Source organism: Vulpes lagopus, chromosome 3, assembly GCF_018345385.1.
Source record: "Vulpes lagopus strain Blue_001 chromosome 3, ASM1834538v1, whole genome shotgun sequence".
NCBI lineage: Eukaryota > Metazoa > Chordata > Mammalia > Carnivora > Canidae > Vulpes > Vulpes lagopus.
In genome coordinates this window covers 103,267,490-103,288,839 of record NC_054826.1, presented here as the reverse complement: position 1 = coordinate 103,288,839, position 21,350 = coordinate 103,267,490, and the positions used below count along the sequence as shown (strand labels likewise).

At 55.8% G+C, this 21,350-nt stretch overlaps 1 protein-coding gene across 3 annotated transcripts in view; it reads right to left on the bottom strand.

Moving 5' to 3' along the window:
* Nucleotides 1-21,350, bottom strand: part of CARD11 (caspase recruitment domain family member 11) — a 115,255-nt gene that overhangs the window by 11,488 nt on the left and 82,417 nt on the right. For all 3 annotated transcript variants that reach the window (XM_041746996.1, XM_041746995.1, XM_041746997.1), the window contains 17 exons: nucleotides 20,913-21,050; nucleotides 19,591-19,916; nucleotides 16,752-16,931; nucleotides 15,719-15,871; nucleotides 15,169-15,294; nucleotides 14,335-14,532; nucleotides 12,374-12,550; nucleotides 11,706-11,757; nucleotides 9,969-10,051; nucleotides 8,751-8,851; nucleotides 7,836-7,888; nucleotides 5,967-6,099; nucleotides 5,197-5,398; nucleotides 4,666-4,792; nucleotides 2,320-2,560; nucleotides 1,652-1,748; nucleotides 1,225-1,320 (listed from right to left, as the gene is read on the bottom strand). In XM_041746996.1, coding sequence (XP_041602930.1) covers nucleotides 1,225-1,320; nucleotides 1,652-1,748; nucleotides 2,320-2,560; nucleotides 4,666-4,792; nucleotides 5,197-5,398; nucleotides 5,967-6,099; nucleotides 7,836-7,888; nucleotides 8,751-8,851; nucleotides 9,969-10,051; nucleotides 11,706-11,757; nucleotides 12,374-12,550; nucleotides 14,335-14,532; nucleotides 15,169-15,294; nucleotides 15,719-15,871; nucleotides 16,752-16,931; nucleotides 19,591-19,916; nucleotides 20,913-21,050 — 2,483 coding nt within the window. The remainder of the gene's footprint in view (nucleotides 1-1,224; nucleotides 1,321-1,651; nucleotides 1,749-2,319; nucleotides 2,561-4,665; nucleotides 4,793-5,196; nucleotides 5,399-5,966; nucleotides 6,100-7,835; nucleotides 7,889-8,750; nucleotides 8,852-9,968; nucleotides 10,052-11,705; nucleotides 11,758-12,373; nucleotides 12,551-14,334; nucleotides 14,533-15,168; nucleotides 15,295-15,718; nucleotides 15,872-16,751; nucleotides 16,932-19,590; nucleotides 19,917-20,912; nucleotides 21,051-21,350) is intronic.

Sequence of the window (21,350 nt, the reverse complement as noted above, 5' to 3'; positions counted from 1 at the left end):
GGGTGGGGCGGGGCACGGGTGGAAGGTCCCTGGCAGGGAGCCCCCACTGGCAGGACGGCTCACAGACTACCCACAGAACCCCCTGCCTCAGTAAGCTCTGGGGAGGGGGTGGCGGGTCCCTGCTCCCTTGGACAATTCAGAGCCGAGCCCTAGAGGGTGGAGAGAGATGCCCCAGTGATGGACACAGAATCCAAATTCCCACCTACTCCCTGGGCTATTCTGATCTTTCCTCTACACCCTCCTGCAGGAAAGAAAATCCAGGAGCTGAGATCATAGTCTGGCTCTGTGGTTAAGTGGCCCCCAGAGTGAGCCATCAGAGATGCCCAAGGCTTCTGACTCTTGCATGACATGTGGCCAGTGACGTGGGCAGTAGGAACAGCTGAGATTCATTAGGATTCCTCCTAACTCTGAGTTTCTTTCTGGCACCTGTCTGTATCTACCTAGTTTCAGGGTCACATCATTAGCCATTTCTCTGGGTTTCCTATGTTCTCTGGGAGGGGCGGAGTGACACACAAGCTTCCCTGGGGCCTGATTAGCACAGTACCAACACAGGAACATCCTTGCAGGACCACACCTTAACATTACTCCCTTAGCTCTTGTCAGCAGGTAACAGAAGAAAGGGCCACACAGAATGCTTCTGCATTTCTGTGAAATCCCTTCTGAAGCTATCACCTACTATGCTATTCAATGTCCTTGTAAAATGATTCATGCAAAAAGAAAAATCCATTTTAGAATTAAATATAAGGGAAAATTTTTTCTGGTCCTAAAGAACTAAAATGTTTCTGTGGCCTGGGAAGATTTAAAGAATCTATAGCTTTTCCCTTTTTTCCTTGGCTGCTAGGATGCTCAGAGATAAATTTCATGCTCGATCGGAGGGATGCAACTGACCCGGACACCTACGGTGTTTTTGTTTTCTTCTCCTGATATACAGTTTCTGATCTTTCTACTAATACTTGAATAGCTAAGTTGTTTCAGTTCTTTTAGCCATAAATTCCTCAAATCTTTTTCTGAGAGCGATGTAGCTTCCAACAGGTGCAGAGACTGTCTACCGACCAGTGGCGGTGAGAGTAAAATGGGATGGGAATTGTGAAGCACCGTGAAAAGCTAGAAGTGGTGTACAAACACAAAGCAGTTATTTTGGCCAAGTCCTCTCTTCTTGGCAGCGAGAGGGCGGAGCCACAGCCCACGGTGATCGCAGTGGGCAGGCGCTCGGGAGCGCTTTACCTGAAGGAGCTGGCCGAAAAGGAAACTTGCTCGCGAGAGGCGCGGACTGACCCGGGGGTCGCTGGAGGAAAGTGGCTCCTCAGGCTGCAGGGTGTTCTGAAACCAGTGAGCAGTAGGTCAGGCGCGCTGGGCGGGGCAGGACGCTCGGCGTCCTCCAGCCCCCTCTGTGCTAAGGGGAAGGGCGCCCGTCATGGAATCAAAGCGTTCCAGGCGGGGAGCAAGCATGGGGGGTAAGAGGAGCCCCGAGATTTGTTCTAGCAGAGACCAGAGGTGCAGAGAGGGGAGGTCCCCGAGGGGCAGGCTCCTCCGTTCCCGAGGAACCAAGTCCCGTAATCCATCACCCTTGAGATTAGTGGCTCCCATGGGACCCCTCCCCAGACCTGCCCTGGGGGGTGCGATGGAGCCGGCAGGCCGCTGGGTGACCTACCCGGAGCGCCCTCAGGGTGTGGTGGGTTGTGTCCGCCTCTTCTCGGTTACCTCTGTGCATGAGGCGCTGCAGCTTGACCAGGAGGAGTTGCTGGGCTCTGGGGGGACGGGACGGGAGGGCAGAGCCTTAGGGCCGGGCCTGCCCCAGTGCACGGAGCACTATGGGGTGCTGGGAGCACACCAGGGAGGACACGGCACCCAGCAGCTCAGCTTGAGTCCCGCAGCCAGTGCTGATTGTGGCAAAGTCACTCCTCTGGGCCCTGGTAGATGGGGGCTGCTGAGGCTGACCTCACGGGGCTGGCCTGGGCGGCAGCTGGACACCAGGTGCTTTACAGACGCCTGCCTGCCTAACCCGGGGAAGCCTGATGCGCTACTGCTATGCTGTCACATATGTCAGGGAGGGGGCCTACAGCAAGGCAAGGCAAGGACTAGCACAGAGCTTAAAATCAAGAGCCCAGGATGCTCTGGCGATGCCCGAAAGAGGGTTTCCTCAGCACTAGTGATGCAACAGGACCCAAGGGAGCTATATCCCCGGGCAGGCAGGGGAGGCTGCAGGAGGAGGAGGGAATGGGCGGCTTGCTGGTCAGCAAGCGAAGGCTGCCCTATGAGCCCCTCTACGGGGCAGCGGCCCCCCACAGTTCCCCGGCCTGGTGCCGGCTCTGGCCTCACCGGCTGTAGCTGGGTATGGTGCCCACATCCAGGTCATGGTCTGTGAAAGGGTCGACCCGTGCGCACAGCCACTCGTGCCTATCCTGGTACATGGTGTCACGGACGTGCACGATGTCATCGCACTTTAGAGACAGGGAGCAGGCGTCCAGCTGGCTGGAGATGTTCAGGTTGAGCCGGATGTAGAAGGAGTCCCCTGATGTGATCAGGCCCTCCTCCATGTCCTTCAGCAGCTTCCGGTACCCTGTGCACGGAGAGAGGGTAAAGGAAGCTCGGGACGTCCATCAGTGGAGGGCCTCCTGCTGCCAAGAACCTCCAGGCGCAAATTCCCTCCTTGACACCCCCCAGAGACACGCCTGTGTGGCATGTTCCTCTTGGGGCCCATGGGGACACCCCCAACAAGCCAGTAGCTGTGTCATGTGTGGGTTTTCCTCTTTGCCTTGGCTGCCCAGGAGCTCAGAGCTAAGTTTTGCACCAAATTGCCTCAAGTCTAGGACCTCGGCTATGATCTCTACGCCTAGCTCACCACTGGGGGGTTTTCTTCCCTTTCATTGTTGCACGACTCATACACATGCATCGTTCTTACAAATGCATGCACCTGGGCAAGTGCGCTTGGAGCCTCCCTCATGCCTCCTGGGTCAATACTGTTCCCCCCTGTGATTCCCCATGCTGGCACCACAGCAGAGCTGTGCCACATGGCATGGAAATGGACATGCCCTTCCATGTCTGGCTTCTGCTGGTCATGTTACATCTGTGACACTCGCCGCAATGCTGCCACATGGCATATGTGTCCTCTTTCATCACTGCGAGCATGCCACGGGCACTCATTTACCGCTCCTCCTGTGTGCACACCTGTGCTCTTTCCGGGCTCTGGCTGCAATGGCTTGCTCTGCTGTGAACTTCCTCATAAGTGTCTTTGGTGGACATGCATGCTCATTTTTTGGACTCTACTCACAGAAGTGGAATCACTAGGTCCCTGATTAGCTAGACGTGTAGCTCTGTAGACAGTGCCCAGAGGTTTTCCAAAGTGGTAGGACCACGGCACATGCTGTTTCAACCTTATTTAATACCATTGTGCTTTATAGCGTGAGTTTTTACAAATCCCTTTGGAAGGAAGCTGGGCATAAACCACAAATACAATAAATCCAGCAAACTGAATGTCTGTAGCATAAATCCATAACATAAATCCCCAAATCAGCCCCACGTGCACAGAGCTGCATAAGATAGTGGAAGCTACAACTGTCCTAGAGCTGGACCCAGCATGTCCACGCCACACCCACCAGGCAGGCTGGAATCAGCAGGATTGTGTGATTAGTGTTCCTGAGAAGTGTCGGACTCCTGGTTGGGTCCTTCCCACTCCCCTGCTCAGGGTTAACGCCCATCACTATCCAAGCTCTCTGCCCCTCAGAGAAAGGCCCACAGATGGGACCTGCTGGATAGGACCTTTCCTGGACTGGAGTCCAGATCACAGGGCTACAACTCTGGGGACGCTGCTGGCCAGTGGGCAGGGTGCTGCCCAGAGACTGTCTGCTGAGCTGGAAAGCCAGGCTGGGAAGATGGGAGGAGCCTGCCTGTAATGAGGACGAAGTGGAGGAGGAGGAGGAGAAGGCTGGGCCTTGTGTGTAGGGACAGAGCATGACGATTGTCTTCCACACCAAATGACAGGGCACTGCCAGGAAGGAGGGCAGGCTAGCAGGCAGCAGTGGGGAGCGGCTAGAGAGAAAGTGGCTATTTATGCTCTGTTGAAACATTCATGAGCCCTAGTGGTTAAAAATAAGATCCAGCTGCAGAGATAATCATGCAGGAAAAAAACCCAGAGGTGAGAATGGGGCCTTAGACTTTGGGAAATGGAAGACAGAGCCTGCTGCTCACTGCCTGGGAGCTGTGGCCGAGAAAGAGAAGGGGCCAGATGGGAAGGGAGTGAGGCCTTCTGGGGATTGTTCTGGAGCCCAGCCACGGAGCAAAAGGCCTGGTCCAAGCTTTGGCTCAGCAGACCTGCTGGTGCAGGAGCGGCCAGCCCCGAGTCCCTGCCTGAGTCAGGACCAGGAAGTAAGCTTCAACCTGGCAGGGGGAGGGGTGAGCCAGGCCAGGCAGGGAAGGGGCCGGCCACACGTGGCCAGGCATGCCATCTACACCGAGGTGTGCCAGGGCAGGTGTGTGCTCACCTGTGCTCACATTCATCTGCCCTTCCCTGCCTGTTGTCCTGCCAGTCCCTCCTGATGGGGATGGGCCTGGCTTGTTCCTCCCACTGAAAAGGTGAGCCAGCAGAGGATGCTTGCCCCTGGTCCCACCCACATCTGGTGTCCTGCTGGCCGTGGCCGAGCGCATGTTTGAGTCTGGTGGCTTTACCTTCCTGGTTGACTTTGTAGTACAGTGTGACAGAGCCGCTGCACCTCTGGATGGTCCAGTGCACCTCCTCCTTTGTGCACGTATCCAAGGGGACTTTTTGCCTCTCGCCTTTGATGCAGCCTTCCAGCTAGATATCAAAGACACACTGCTCTTCCCGGCTCCATGGGCGGGCAGAGCTGCAGGGGTGAGGCCACCCCACAGGGAAACCAAAGCCTTTCTCCCCAAACAGTAACTAGCTCAATGTCGCTGAGAGCAAAGGAAGCATCCCAATTAAACTCATTTGCCTCCCCGTGCACTGGTGTGTGTACATGTGTGTGCATGTGCACGCACAGGCTCTAGACACACGAGTGAGGGCCTTCAGATGGAAGGAGAGAGACTTAGGGCCAGGGGGCTGCTCCCTGCCTCCCTCCAACTCCCTCCTCCGGGTGGGGGTGGGGGTGTGCCCTCTGCCAGGACATGTGCAGAGGAAGTAGGGGAAGACCCCGGGCACCCTGGCTGTGCCACCACCTCCCCCAGCCCCCGGCCCCTCACCAGTAGCAGCTGGTGGCCCTCATGGAGGCCAGCCTTCTCGGCCAGGGAGCCTGGCTTGACCGAGTGGATGAAACTCCCTCGTGCGTTGCCCCCGAGCAGGGTGAGCTGTGAGATGAGGCTGTCGCCGTTCAGTGTGGTGTACTGCATCGAGGGCCCGGGACCCCGCACGTGCCCCACAGATGTGACAGATGGCCGGAAGGGTCTGGGTCAGGGAAGGAAACAGTGGTTAGGTGGCTGTGATTAGGACACCTGTTACCTGGCCATGCCATGGAGATCCCATCCCTGAGAGCTTCAAGAGCAGCCACCTGAGGTGAGAGCTTGCAACCTGCTCCTGCCGGGAAAGCACACAAGATGCTGAGCTGTCCTCCAACCAGTGGCCATGGCCACACTGTGCTTGCACCCTGGCTGACCACCGCTGTGGGCTGGGCCAACAAGGGCACACTGGCTGCTCTGTTCCTCCTCACACACCAGGTGGGCCACTATGGGCACAGACCACAGGGCTTCCCCCATCTCATGGGGGGCGCTGGGGCCAGTCAGACATCCAGTGCCACCCCCTTGCCTCTACCACACTGTGTGGTCCTGGGCAACCCCCATCCTCTCTGGGCCTGATTGGAGGTGGCGGTGGTTTCTGGTTCTGGGACACCGTGGTTCCTGATTCTAGAACATAGGGGAGGTGGATGGTCCCTTTTTGGGAGTTCTAGGGGGTGAGTGGCCTTTACCCCACCATCCCTTCTCCCAACTCTGGCTCCCCTTTCCCATGACCACAGTACCTTTCTAGAGAGAACTTCCTAAACATGAGGTTGACTTGCTCCAGGTCATAGGCATCCAAGCCCTCGGACTGGTGGGAGGAGGAGGAGGAGTGAACAGATGGGGGTCCAAAGGAGGAGCGCTCATGACTGTCATCTGCAAAGGAGCCAGTGCACATGAGGACCAATCCCTGCCCCCCCCCCACCTCCCTCCCAGGAGGTTCTCCTGCTGGGCCTGGGCCAGGAAGCTTCTAGAAGATGCTTTACACTGAATCTTCTTCCGCAGAGCCATCCCCTTGCCTCGGAGTCCCTTCTTAAGGGAAGTCTCACCAGCTATCTGCTTTTCAAGCCTCCTGTTTCTATACCTGGGAAAGGAGTCTGTACCAGCAGGCACCGGTTCTGCTTCTGAATTGGGGTCCATGTTTTTATCTTGGGACCACCTGAGGTCTTACCATCTGCCACTTTTGGGGATGTGGACTGGGGCAGGACCCAAAGAGCAGAGTCTGCACTGAGTATAGGAGCCCCCTCTTCCCAACTCAGCGGGAAGGACTCCGAGGACTTGGTGCAAAGACATCCACTCCACACGGCCCAGGTGCAGGGATGGAGGATGTGCAGACCCGGCTCTGGGCTGATAACAAAGGCTTCTCTGCAAAGGGAATTTGTCCTGACGCTGCAGAATGCCTTGGATGGCTGCCCAGAATTCTCTTTTGAGCTCTCCCCTTTCCAAAACTCCTTCAATTCTTCTCATTACCCAGCCTCTATTAGGTGCTAACCTCTCTTTAACACTTGATAGCTTCTGATGGTCCCCAATTAGGGAGAGCTGCTAATCCTTCATTTTATCTGCTGGCAGCCTGAGCTGCTGAGGGTGGAGGCAGAGTTGGGGGAACCCTGGGAATGAGAGGGCTGGCAGGCCACACCCGGGGAGTCTGGGCCAGCCCCGTGCTTCTAGCTCGGGAGGAACAGGGGCCACCCAAGGCACGGAGGCATCTCCAGGAGGCCTCTGAACCCTTCCTGCCCCTTCGTCTTCTGCACACAGTCGAGTGCTCTGGATGGTACATTCACTGGTTCACAGCTATACTACCTGGGTGTTGGTCAAGTCAAGGACTCAGGGACATGAGTTTTCGTGTCCTGTGCCCCAGGCAAGGTGAGGCGCGGGGGCTCAGTGTCTGCTGGGCTAAACCAAATCTACGCCCCCCTCCCCATTGGAAGAGTCCGTGGCTCCCAGGAGACTGAGCCCCCATTCCTGGCTCTCTGTACAGATGTTCAAGGCCCAGGGAATATCCTGACAATCACATCAGTTCAAACAGCCCGTGGGGCTGTTTTAGGATTGCTACATACCCTTGGGTCTCCCCAGGGCTCACCCACCTCATTTCCTATCCCCCTCCCTGCTCCTACTACTCGTTATTTTCAGGTTGGTTGACAGCTTCATACAAAGATTCTTAGGCTGTCTTCCTGCCTTACACCCACCCCATCCCACTGTTCCCTGAGCTCTCTGTGGCTCCATGCCTGCATTTGCAAAAGGAGGGTCCCAACAGCCTTTCTGCAAACAGTTGTGGTTGATTGAACTCTTTCTTAAAAATCTAGACCTACCCGACTCTGTGCTCAGCAGCTACACAGCCCCTGCTGCCTCCAGAGGAGCCAGGCTCCTCAGGCTGTACCCCCACTCTCGAACCCCCACCTGGCAGCTCCCCAGGGATGAGGCCTTGCTCTCCAGTGCAGACAGCAAGCACTACCCTCCCCAAATCCACGCCACATATGTTTCCTGAGGACCTAGGGGGCACAGGGCTCTGTCCTGAGCTAGAGGGTCAGGGCCATGGTGGGTGTGGCCCTGTCCCCGCTGGAAGGCAGGTGGCCCCCACACTGGTATGTCTCTGAGATCTGCCAGGCACCTACCATCAAAGTCCAAGACATCAAACCCACCGCTGTCGTTGTCTTCCTCGACTGTGCTGTAAGACACAAGGGAAGGACGGGGTGATGGGGGTGGGGGGAGTGCATGTGTGCGTGGGAGCTCTCCAGGCCATGTGGTGGTTGGTTGAAGGTGGGGAAGATTCTGGGAAGTTCCAGCTCTCCGAGAGGCCTTGGTTTTGAGAGGGCAGCATGGGCAGGAGGGCTGGATAAGGCTGGATGCTCCGCTGGAGGACAGGGTGTCCCAGGGAGCTGGAGCGAGGAGGCTTGTGAAGGGCAGGTCACAGAGTCCCCAACAGCCCCACCTGGGCCCTTCACCCAGGACGGGATGGGGGCAAGGTGGCAGGGTGCTCCTCACATGTGGTTCTTGCCATAGAGCAATGAGGCCCAGACCGGGCTGTCTGCAGAACCAGAGATGCAGATCCCACCCTGCAGGCCACTCCATGCTGCCAGCTGTTCTGGAAACCACCCAGTGATCTCTGACTTTGAGTGTGAGACACCAAATGTCCAGCTGACAGGAAGCATCTGAATGTCTGGGGAAGAGCTCCACTGTGGTTTTCCCAGCTGGGGATGCTGATGGTTTCCAAGAGGCGAGGAAGTGGGACAGGACGCAGGAATTGGGAGGCAATTTCTGGGGTCTATCACTTTTTGGCAAAAAAGCCACCCCCTGGGGCCTAGGCACTGGGGAACCTGATTTCTGGGCAGCTCGGGGCAAATGGACATAGGCTTAGTCAGCTGGTAGCTAGCTGGGTGACCCTGGGAAGGCCACCTGCCTTCTCTGAGCCTCAGCCTCATCTCTAAAGTGGGCAGCATCCTGCCTACCTTTCAAGGTTGGCTCACGGACTGAGTGAGTGGATGTGGAAAGGCACCCGCAGGCACCCTGCTCCCTCCCCTGTCACCCACCTGCGGTGAGGTGCGTCTTCTTTATAGCGCCTGAGGATGGAGTCATTTCCTGGGGGCTCGGCAGTGATGGACATGATGCTAGAGCGGCTCCGGTGGGGCTGCTTCAAAACACACACAGATGTGTGATGGGGAGCTGGGTGTTTACCCCCACCCCCGTGCCTCCGCGGACATAAATATTGTATACGCAAGGACTAAACTGAACACGGATGCATCCCCACCCCCGACTTGCTTGAGCTGGTTCTCAGCAGCGACCTTGGCCAGAGAAGGCTTGAGCTCAGCCTGGGGCGGCTGCAGCGCTGAGCCTGGCTCACATCTGCTCGCACATCTGCTCACCTCAGGAGGGGGCGGGGAGGATGCAGGCGGGAGTCCGCCAAGGCTGGGGCAGTGGGGGTGGGGGGCAGGGCAGTGCCTTGTGTCCTGCACAGGCTGAGCTCCGTGGCTCCTGGGCTGTGCCAGCCATGGGCACCTACTCTGCACAACAAGAGGACCTGTGGGCCTGGTGGTGGTGGCAGCAACAGATGCTGACCAGGCGGTATGGCTGCTGGAGGACGACCCTTTGAGAGGAGGCCTGCCAGCTCTTGGCAAGAGCTGCTTTAAATAAAAGCCTCAGATTTTGTCCCCCAGAGCTGCAACCAGACAGGAGCCATTCCTTATCAAACCTCTGTGTCCCCCAGGGCCTGATTTTGGAAGCTGAGCTGACAAGCTTCCCAGGGCTTCGCCTCTGGGGTTAGAATTTCTAATCCCATGCCTTCTGCTGCCTGGCTGTGGGGAGTGACACTGGATGCAGGGGCTGGGACCCCGTGGGCGTGGGGAGGCGGAGGTGGGGGGTTGGGGCTGGGGTCCGTGGTCTCGGGCTCCAGCAGCGCCAGCAGCGCCAGCAGGCTGCCCGAGGTGCCCAGGGCCCCCAAGTTGCAGCAGAATTTTCAGCCGCCGCCTGTGCAGTTCACTTCCGCTCCTCAGAGGCCCATCCGTTCCTCCCACCAAGTGTTAAATTGGGAAAGGAGGCGGCGAGAAGGTGTAAATACATCGTGAGCTGGTGGAAACATCTTTAAATAAACATAAGGAGGGTCTGGGCTGCAGCCCCGGAGTGATGCTGCTCACAGGATCGGTGCAGAGAGCAAAGCAGGGGGCCCAGCCTGCTGGGCGGAGGACGGTGAGCAAGTGTGGGGGCAGGCACAGGTTGGAGCCGGAAGGGGACACGCTGGGGCCCTGGCTTACCATCTTGGAGAAGGAGTTGGTGATGGGCAGGGATCTGGAGGAACTGGGGCTGGCGTCTATGCCTTCTTCTTCGTGGCCTCGCCCTATCCTCATGGAGGCAGGAGGCAAAGGGAAAGGCAGGGAAGAGGGGATGAAGAGCTCCTGTGGGCACCGAGCACCTGGGTGCTGTCCTGTCTGGGTGGCCTGTCCTCCTGGGGGGAGCGTGGGGACAGCCTCCTCCCTCCTCTGGGTTCCCCAGCTGTAGGCTCCCAGAAGGGAGCCCGGTCTTGTACACGGGTGCATCCTGCCATGGCCGGGCCCGGGGCAGCCTCTGCAGAGGCTGGGCCATGTCCTTCGTCTCTGAGGACTCAGGCGGGCCCCCCCATCTCCCCGACACTCTGTGGAACAACAGGAACTGGGAGCATGTGTCTCTCGTAGAGTAGAAACGTCCCTGCCCAGCAACCCCATCCTCAATACGGATCCCACCCTTTCTATGAAACAGGCCGACTGGAAACTGGGCCAATCGTGGCAGAGTCTGTGGCCTCCTCAGTAAAGCTCCCGGTGACACTTCTGCTCCTTCAGGGGCCATCTGGGGTTCTGCGCACACTTCTCTCAGCTCTTGCCTTGCTGCACAGGAGAGCCAGCTTTCCCACCCGGCCCCCTGTGCCTTGTGCATGGACCGTCAGACACGCACACATCATAATCTGTGGGCATCTCATGCTAGACAATGGCAAAGGCTTGGGGAGAGTCCAGAAGTTCCATTACCCTGCTGCCTCCTTTCCCTCTTCTTGGGGCAAACACTTCTCTACTTCCCACAGGCCGCAGGGCCTTTACACGTCCCTTCTGATAAAGAAGGTGCTATAGATACTTGATCTGGCAATAAGAGGGATGGGTGGACCCCCAACCCTGGGCTACATTGTCCCCAGATGCTCTTCCTCTGGCCTCCAGCAGGTCCAAGGACTCCTCCTTCCCCTGCCCCATTGTGGACCCAGGAGGGATGCACACTGTCAGCGTGTAGCTCCTTCCCTGTGACCTTCTGCAGCCTCATTCCCGGCACTCCCTGCTCCGACCTCTAGAATAGCAGCATGCCATGCTCCTCAAACCTGCCCCCGCACCCCATTCTATCCTGAGTGCCCTTCCAGAGACTGTGTCCCTTCCTGATGGATCTTTCTCCAGCCCTCTTCCCTCTGCTCTTTCTTGGGTGTCCAGAGGCACTTGCTACCTCTTCACTGATGGCCCTGTCTCAGGAGAGGCTCTGGGCATCCACATGGACATATTGGCACCTGGTACACAGTAGGTGCTTGATTTACCCAGGCAAACCGTCCCTAGCCAATTGTCACCCAAGAGTCACAGTGAGGATGAGTGACAAGGATTCTGAAGATGCTGTGTCTTGGAGAACCAGGGGCTCACAGATGGACCCAGACTGCCTGGCCAAAAGCCTGGAAGGAAGGTCAGGCCAGCCTTCTGCTAAGCCAGAGCAGAAGCACTGAGTCCAGCTGAGGTATCAGGGGCTCAGGGCTGATCTCAGTGTGTGTGTGTGTGTGTGTGTGTGTGTGTGTGTAGCACAGCTGGGACCTTTCTACGTTGCAGCTCCTGCCCTGTCCTGTGACAATGACTATTAATTTCTATCGGACACCCTTCCACCTGGGGTCCCCAGGCCTGTCCCGGGTTGACTGCACAGGATTGACTGCCCCATTGGAAATAAAGGATGGGGAGAGGCAGACAGAAAGACAGGAGAGGGTCTGGGAGTGCACCAACCTTGGAAATCTGAGGTTCGCTTCAGGCTGATGGGGGATTTGGCTCTCTGTAGCTGTGAGAGGGAAGAGAGGACCAAGGACAGAGGGGACAAATCAGACAAGGCCGGAAACACAGTCCATGGAGGAAGGACCACGTGTGGGCATGAGGCCCAGCAGAACTGCATACACAATGCAGACGCAGGGGTATTTTCTGGAAAGCATGAGGCTTTCGGGCAGCCTGCCCTGGCCACCCTTCCCTGGCATGAGGCGGCCCTTGCCAGGGTGGGGTGGGGACCCTCCCTGAGCTGCCCGGCCCCTCTCATGTGAGATTATTTCGTGCATTCATTCCTCGTGGAGACTGAGCCCTGGACAGCCCCGGACGCTGAGCGGAGCGGACAGGATTGCTGCTGTAAGTCCAGCTCCCCAGCGGGCCTCTCACAAGCCATCAGCGTCAATAAACACAGGAGAGACACTCAATACCTATTTGCTGAATAAATGAACGGATTTCGAAATAACGCTTACTTCATTCTCTCTCTCTAACTTCTGCTACGCTTATGAGCGATGGGGGCAGAATTTGTTAACGCAAATGAGGGAAAATCTGGGGCTGGCGGGACCTCCCCAGATGGGGCCGGAGCTGTCGGAGTCCCATCGGGCCCGCGCCCGCCAGCCGCCCACGGCCGCCCTCAGCACCTGGATGCCCTTCAGGTTCATCCTGCGCTTGGGCGGGTGGTAGGGCAGGAAGTATCTGCTGTCTTCCGGCGACTCCTCTGAGGTAGATGAGTCGTCAGCTTCCTGCCCGTTGGTCCTGGGGCTGGCGTCCCCAAAGTTCTGGGAGATGATGGCCACCGGCAGGTTCCTGGGCAGACTCTGGGAGAGAGGCAGGCACCAGTGAGGCAGCGTGGCCAGCAGCTATGGGGGGCGGGCCAGCCTTCCCAGGGGCCTCCAGCTGCAAACTCAGGACACCCACTCTTCTTCTTGACCCCCGTGTCCCTCGCCACCCCTGAAGCCCAGGTACATGGTTCTAGCACCACCTCCCGCTAGATGCCCAGTTCATGCTTCTAGCACCACCTGTTCTTCGTCACCAACCTCCCTGTCCCTGTCTCCTCCCTCTTTGTCATGCTCACAGCAGCAGGGTGATGGCCCTTGGGGGGTTCTTGGGCCCCGGGGTCGGACATGCTGCCTTCACAATCCCAGATGTAGTTCTGGGCCTGAGCTCCAAAAGCAGAACCTGTCGCTGAATGATGGTGTGACCATCTCTGTCCTCACATGCGAGCCTACCGTCCTACCAGTGGCCTCAGGGCAAGCTGCCCCCCAAATCACACAACCTTTGTGCTGCTGCCTCCAAACCCCAAAGCTCTTTGCCTTACTTCCCTGCACAAAATGCACCAAGGTCCCAGAAGAACAACGAACGGCCTTAGCCCACAAGCCGACTCTGCTACCTGCTGTCACCCCTCGGGGTGCATCACCTGCTCCGCCCTGCCTCCTACTCCATTGACAGCAGAACCACCCACTGTGGCCTGCCGCCAGCATGCTGTGTGTCACGCCCACAGGACCTTGCTCAGGCTGTCCTGGGCCCAGAACTTGGCCCCATCTTCCCTTACCCAGGACAGATGCCCCCACAGCTTTCATCTCTCCTTGGAGCAAATGCTCCCCAAGGGTCTACCCAAAGTCTGGCCCCCTGCTAGGGCTCGGTCTTCTTGGAGCTTCTGCATAATTGCAAACAATAAATGTTCAAAGGGTTGACAGCATAATGCAGAAGCTTCCAGTTTCCTTTACAGGGGCCGAGCAGAGCCAGGGACAGCACTGCAAGCAGAGGTTCCCACACAGTCCTGAGCCTCTCTGCAGGGAGTCTTTCCTAAAACCCTGCCAGAGCCAAGGTCCTGGCCCCCGGAGACCCCATGGCCCAAACCCAGCTTGTCACACACAACACTGCTGAAATGTCACATTCCTGGATTAATCTCCAGCAGTAAATTTGAGTCTCTGAGGGCCTGACCTCTGCAGGCCTTGACCAGCCATGCCCTCAGCTGCTAGGGTCAGGGTTCCTTGGTAATTGAGGACAATAATCGTACCTTCCTGGTGGGACAGTTCTGTGGGCAGGAGCTCATGCACAGAAGGCACTGAGCATATACCCATGTGTGACAACACTCAAATGCACAGCTATGCTGACGTTAACCTCATCTGCTCTGATGTCAGCATCCACTCATGAGCCCTTGGGGCTTATACAGTGACATGTATTAAGTATCGTGCAGTCCGTAAAGGATAGCATCCTCATAGGTGCTAGGGCTTCAGTGGGCATCAGATACCAGTAACCATTCACATGGTGGTGGCAGCTGCTGGTCAGCAGGGTGGGACGTTAACAGGTGGCCATGGTCAACTAAGAAGGAGCTGATGCTACCTGGTGAAGTGACTTGTCTAAAGTTGGCTAGCAAGTGGCCAGGATGGGGTTTTATCTTGCATTTTCCAAATTCAAAATTCATCGTGCAAAATTTATGGACGAGCAGGAGGGTCAAGGATATGGGTTGTTCTGGGTGTGTTAGGGCAGGGCTGCCGCACAGGCATGGGGACACCTCAGCAGTCTGGGGAGGCACCCAGCTACAGGTGTGGGGGCCTTGCTCGGCCCCACTGCCCCCTCATCCCCACCCCGGGCCCACCTGGTCCAGGCCACTGCTGTCTTTGGAGAGACGCCGGAGCTTGCTCTCTAGGTTGACGATGCAGGCTTCCCGCCGGACCATCTCAATCCTCATCTCATCGTTCTTCTCCTCCAGCTCTCGGATCTGTTTCCTGTACTTGTCCTTCTCGATTAAGCACTGTGAGTATTGGGTCTGTGCTTCATCCCGGGAATGGAAGGCCTGCCAGGGAGGGGAGGATGAGGCCACTTTGCTTCTTCACCCCGACCCAACCAAATCAGACCCAGGATGTGGTCTCTGTCTGGATGTCCAGGGTTGGCCACATTGGCTCCTGCTCTTTTCTTGACCCTTACTGCAGGGCACCTGGGTGGCTCAGTGTTTGAGTGTCTGCCTTTGCCTCAGGGCGTGATCCCTGAGTCCTGGGATTGAGTCCTGCAATGGGCTCCCTGCATGAAGCCTGCTTCTTCCTCTGCCTCTGCCTTTCTCTCTGTGTCTCTCATGAGAAAATAAATAAAAATCTTAAAAAAAAAAATCGCTACCTTTCCTGAGAGTACATACCACAGCTGCTGTGTGTCCTGCCTTTGCCAGGGGCTGGGCCCTATACTGAGAGTCCTGGGGTGGAATCTCTTGGAGCCTGCCCCTTGCCCCTAGCAGGTGATGCTGTCTTATCACTTCCATCTTACAGAAGAGGGCTGTGAGGCGTCCACGGGGTAGAGCTAGCCTGCAGTCACACCTCTGATGAGTGACCCAGCCTGCACGTAGCTGTGACCCTAGAGAGGTATCGAAGGATGATGCTCTGTTGTAGGAGCCAGCGGGGCCCGGTTCAGGCCCCCACGACCTTCAGATGCCTGCCCGTACCTGGTCCCGCTCGCGCTCCACCTCCTCTAGCTGTAGCATGACGGTGTTCATGCGGTGCTTGTACATCTCACAGTCCTTGCCCAGCGTTGAGCACTTTAGCTCCAGGTCCTCCTTCTCCTCCAGGTACTGTAAGCAATGGGGAGAGATGGATCGGGGCCAGCAGCTTTCCAGCCCAGCCTCCCTATGGGCCTGTCCCTTCCTTCCTTCGCATGTCCTTCTAAGAATCAGCTCTCTGAAGAGCAGGGCCACAGTTGTAGGTCAGTCAATTGGCTGAGATTTGCTTTACACCTACTGTGTGCAAGGGGGGATGGGGAGCGGGTCAGGGCAGACACTGTGTCCCCTCATGTGGCCTGCAGTTAGGAGGGGAAGCGGATGCTAGGGTGGCACAATAATGCACAGCCAGGTGCTCCTGCCGGCACGCATGGGGCATCTGTGCCATGCTGAAACCTAGTCCCCTGAAGAGAGTGGGTGCCGGGGAGATCTTGCTAATGCACAGAAACCCGAGGGCACTGGTTGGGGGAATGCTGCTCCTCCATCGGGGGGCTCCCACCTTGTCCCGCAGCTCCTCTGCCTGGCGGACCTCCTCCTGCAGGTTGTAGATCTTGTTGACCAGCTCCTGCCGATCCTCCAGAGCCTCCTTGCGGTCATGCTCCAGGATGTCCAGGATGGCTTTGTCCGAGTCGGGCAGGCTGCGCTTCCCGGCCTGGGTGGGTGGACGGGAAGGGTTGACCATGCTGGGGGTGTGGTGGGGCAGGGAGCCAGGTGGCCCCGGAAGGCAGGGGACAACAGAGCCAGTGACAGATGCTCTGTGAGAGCAGAAGGTTTTGTGCTAGGGAAGCAGAGAAAGAGTCGCTGCCTCTCGGGGTCCTTAAGCAGCTTATTATTTAAGAATTTTATCACCTGGAAAGAAGCATAAAACCCACTTCTGCTCAGGAACATCCCGACGCCTATTGTTCTGCCCCAGCTCTTATCTGAGCCGAGAGAAGCAGTTGCTGCTCCTGCAAACACTTCGTAGGTGACAACAAAGAGAGGGCTGATCTGCCGTCCAGATGCATCCCCTGAAATATCAATTAATCTGCTTCGATTAACCTGGGATTCATTCTCTGCTCCAAATCTGCACCTCAAATGCCAGGCAGCCAATCCTGGGGGAATTGTTCTGGAGGAAGGGGAGGGAAGCCTTTTTTCTTTCCCCGTAGATGTGTTTGGGGCTGTTATTTCTCAGCTACTTCCTCCTTCATACCCGAAAATGAGTCTGCGATAGGAAATACAGGGAGGCACTTGTCGTTTTAACAAATCACGCGGAGCTGAGAGGTGAATTTCTTGGGATCTTTAAGGACAAACAGGTCTCCCGGCTGTCCCTGTCTCACAGAGCCTGGGGCAGTGATTCTGTGGCATTGCAAGTGTTAGCTCACATGTCATGTCTCTGACGAGGGGGTGCAGTGGTGACCCTACTTTACAGAGGGGGCAGGAATGACGTGAATTGCCGTGGGCCACACAGTCAGCAAGTGGGACACAGGCCGAGGCAGGGTCTGCCCCCAGACCCTCACTGCCCCTTCCATCTACTGCCCTGCCCTGGCCCTCACCTGGATGATGGACTGTAGCTCCTGGATTTTGGTCTTCAGCATCTCATTCTCCCGCTCCAGTTCCAGAACTTGCTCCCTCTTGGGCCGGTTCTCAATGTCATTCTTTAGTTTTAGAGACTGGTTCCTCTCCAGCTTGCACTCCTCCTCCATCTTATTCAACCGATGCTTTAGTTGGTCAATCTGAAATGCCCAAGGGTGCCACGGGGACAATACAGTTGGCAGGCAACATTCAGGAAAGGCAATGCTCCCCTGGATCCCCAGCAGACTCCCCACAAAACCTGTGATGCCCACACCTATTCTTCCAGTTAGCTGCAGTGAAGAGCTCAAAGAAACCTTTTGCAGTAAAGCAAAGTGCCATCTTCTTTGATTCGTTGAGGATAATTCTGAAAGGTGCTATAGAGAATTCCCTCGGGGACTCCCCTTAAGAACTCATGTTATCACAGGGAGTGAGGTGGCTGAGAGCTTAGGGTTCTGGGCCCCATGACCTGGCTTTACCCCAGAGCCTCTGGCACAGTGTTGTCCTTGCGGGTTTCCCACAGAATTCTATCCAGACAAACCGTACTGCTGTATAAAGGACAGTGTGAGGCCCTGTGGGTTCACAGTATCTCTGGCCTAAAGGACCCACACTCAGGGCTGGAAGAGTGGCTTCCCAGAGGAGGCAGTTACTACGTTGGGAAATGTGACAAGTGGAGATGTGCTGAGGTCCGTCCTGGAGAGGTGAATGTCAGGAAGTGGGCCCAGGAGAAGACTTCTTAGACCTTTGTGCCTAAATGTGTCTGCTTCCCCAAACTGACCTCACAGAACACCCACCTCAAAACTGTCTTCAAGGGCTGCAAGAAAGGGAGGCACCCAAGAGGCGAGCACCTTTGTACAATTCTAGGCTCATGGGGAGAACAAGTGCAAGGTACCCGGCAGCCAGAGGGTGGTGGCTTTAGCACAGAACGTATTGCCACTGGGCCCCTGTGGAAGGAAAGGAAGGAAGAGGCAGGCACGGAGGCAGCCTGGGGACTCAGCTGGCCAGATATTCTTTCAAGTTCTAGACATGCTTCCCACTATATCATCAGGGAAATATAATATAGGACACAGTCCTAGGAGAGAAACATGTAAGTCGCTGCCACAGGCTAACTTCTCCAAATCCTAGCTACAACAGCACAGAAACCTCTCCTCCTGGTCATGCCAAAAAAAAAAAAAAAAAATCCTCCTTGGCATCTTGGAAGGTCAGCCCGTGTTCCGTGCTGGGTCCAGATCCTCTGTCGCATCTAAGTGGGCATGGACTGCCAGTGCTATGGAGTGCTTACCGGGTCAGCCGTGACTTTGCCCAAATCATGATGCTGTGTCTCAGCAGCCCTGGGGCATGGGAATTATTTTCCATGTTTGCCATTTACAAATGAGTAAACAGGCCAAAAGCCAACTAAGCGGAAAAGCCAGAAGCCGGAAGTCAAATTTGAACTCAGATGTGTAGGATTTAAAAACTCGTGCTCTTGACAAAAATGCTCTACTGCCCACTACACCACTGACTCAATTCACCTGAATTCGAGTGGATTGTTTACTGATCTGTCTGCTTCAACTAAATTGTAAGTGACCTGAGCAGAAATCGGGTTATTTATCCCTGTGTCCCCCTCAGTGCTTAGCACTATGCCTTATATCTGGCAGGTGCTTAATAAATATTCTGAGTCTATTTTCCACCCAGCAGCCAGAGTAATCCTTCTAGATATAAATCAGCTGTCACTCTCTAGCTCTCAATCCTTCAGTGGCTTCCCATCACAATTGGAATAAATTCCAAAGTTCTTACCATGCCCTTATGATCTGGACCTTGGCCATTTCTCTGTGCCACTTGCTCATTTGGCTCCAGCCCCACTGGCTCTCTTGATGGTTCCCAAAAACACCAAGCATACCCTTGACTTGGGGCTTTTCCTTTGCTCTTCCCCTGAGCCTTGCACGTTGGCTCCCTCCCTAACCTCGGACCTCTTCTCACATGTCCCCTTCTTAGAGACCCTTCCTGACCATCCTCTTAAAGTAGGATCCCTCATCTGCTATTCCCATCCTTCTTCCTTCCCTCTTCTTAATAGCACTTATTACTACCAGGTGCTTACATATTTGTTTTCTGATTAGCATGTGAGCTCTATGACAGCAGGGCCTTGGTCTTGAGTTATGTATCCCTGGAAAAGAGCCTGGTGCACGGTGGCACTCGATAAATAAAAGGGATGAATGAGTTAAGCAAATTCCCCTCCCGTTCTCCATTTTGGAGATAAACTCATTAATGACATCAATCATTTGGCTGGTGGATTGTTCATTGATAAGTACATTGACAGTCCCACAGTGCCATGCTGAGCCTTGTGGATACAGTTGAGAAGGTCTCCACAGAACAAGTGTGTTCATCTCCTCGCTGATTTTCCTGAGGGTCATTCGCGGTCTGGGCCCCTGGGTTCTCCATCTTCCCCCTCACCTGGCTTTGCAGAGGGGCTGTGAGTACATGTCTGCACACTCACATGGTGGCTCTTGGTCCTGAGCAGGTGGTGGGAATAACCACTGGGTCCATGTGTGCACATCTGCACAATGTACATGGTGGCTCTGGGTCCTGAGCAAGTGGCCCCCCCATGGTTCTATGTACACATGTCCACACACACACACATGGTGGCCCTGGGCCCTCAGCGGTCATGCTAAGCTTCTGTGTTGGCATGCACACAGGCACAGTGGGTCTAGGTGCCCCCCAAGATCTGTGTCCCCCACTCTCCTCACCCAGCTGAGTGAGCAGCTCTGGTGGCCTGTGTGTGCCTGCATGCACCTGCTCACAGGGTGGTCCCGAGTCCCAGCAGCACCCCCGGTGCAGGCCGCTCACCTCGAGCTGGAGGTCTCGGCTCCGCATCACGGCCATATTCTTCTCCTCGCTGAGCTGGGCGTAGCGCATGGCCAAGTTGTAGTTGTCATCCTTCACCTTGACCAGCTCATCATTGTAGCTGTCGCGCTCCTCCTTCATCTTGTAGTACCGCTCCTGGAAGGTCAGCAGCTCCACCCGTGTCAGTGTCAGCTGCTTCTTCTCGTCCTCCAGCTGTCGTGACTTGGCCAGCAGTTCGCACCGCTGCAGGTCCTTGGCCTTCATCTGCTGCTGTAGCTTGATGACCTCGTTCATGAGGAAATGTGTGAGGCCCTCATGGCCCTCCTCCACTGTGGAGAGGGGGTGCCCCATCAAGCCCGTGGAGGGGGAAAGCAAAGAGGCCCCAGGTGTGGGGCGGGAGTCATTCATTCACTCATTCGCACATCAACATGGCACTGAGCTCTCCAGGCCCTGGGCACATGATCACACACAAACAGAATTACAGATGGTGAGGATTTTGCCAAGTAAAGGCGCAGGAGCTAAGGATGTGGGCAGCAGGGGGTCAGATCCAGCCTGCTGGGCAGACAGGTTCCAAGGCTCCTAATGGTTGAGCTCAAATGTTGAGGAGGGAAAACACGTTCTAGGAAGGTGGAAAGATATGGTCAAAGCCCTAGAGGGAGGAAGTAGGAACTTGGCACCTTTTAGAAGCTGAAGGAAGACCAGAGTGGCTGGGGTCCAGAGAGATGGAGAGGCAGAAGGGGGAAGCTGGGAGGGTCAGCAGGGGCTGGACCATGGTAGGGTTCCTGTGGGCTCCATTGAAGACATGGGTGTTTAGTTGGATGAGGTGGAAAACCACCAAAGGTTTTTAGCAGGGAGGGTAATATGAAGGGTGGAGCGAGCATTGGAGCAGAGCAGGAATGGATATAGGGCAGATGGGGTTGGAGGAGTCTGGACCAGGACAATGGTGGAGATGGGAGAGAAGGCTGATTCAGGAATATTTAGGAAGTTAAGTTGAGATGAGGCTATCAATGGTCTGGCTCAGGGGTACTGGCAAGACAGCAGGCAAGGCCAGGACAGGATCCAGAGGGTAGCATGAATTTCTGTTCCACCCCACCAACATTCGTGGGGGATGTTATGCATACACCCACTTTTCTTGGTTCCTACTTTGGCTCACCTCTGTCACCTACCTTTGATCATCAGGCAGAAATGAGTGGTTGACAGCCCAAAAGTGCCACAGGGACACTGTCCTAACATCATAGATTCATAGCTTGAAAACTGTCTCACCACTGGACAGGCACACACCCTCCTGCCAGTGTTCAAATGCCTCAGATGGCAAAGCCACTTACCCACAATGGTAGAGAATCTCCGGGTGGGCTCCTTTCCAGTCACCAGTTTGTACAGTTCCGGATAGTAAAATTCCAGGCTCTCCAAGAAGACCACATAGCCCCTTTGGCCCTTTGTATGTAGAATGTCCAATAATCGGCCTAGGGGAATGGAAATCACCCGGTGAGAAGAAGAGTACACTGTTGATTGGATGCAAGTCTCCATGTCGGGTCTTATCCTGGACTGTTATCCCCCAATAAACTCTAAGAAGACAGTCTCACCACATTCTGTCGCTCGAGAGTGGTATCTGGGAGTCCAGATAATATAAATCAAAGTGCCAGGCCCTCAACAGGGATTCAGTAGCTGTTAGTTTTCCTTTCTCTAAGAAATTGGTAGAACCAAGATAAATGAAATAGCAGTTATAGGAAACCAACAGTTTCAAAGAGCTTCCTGACTGACCA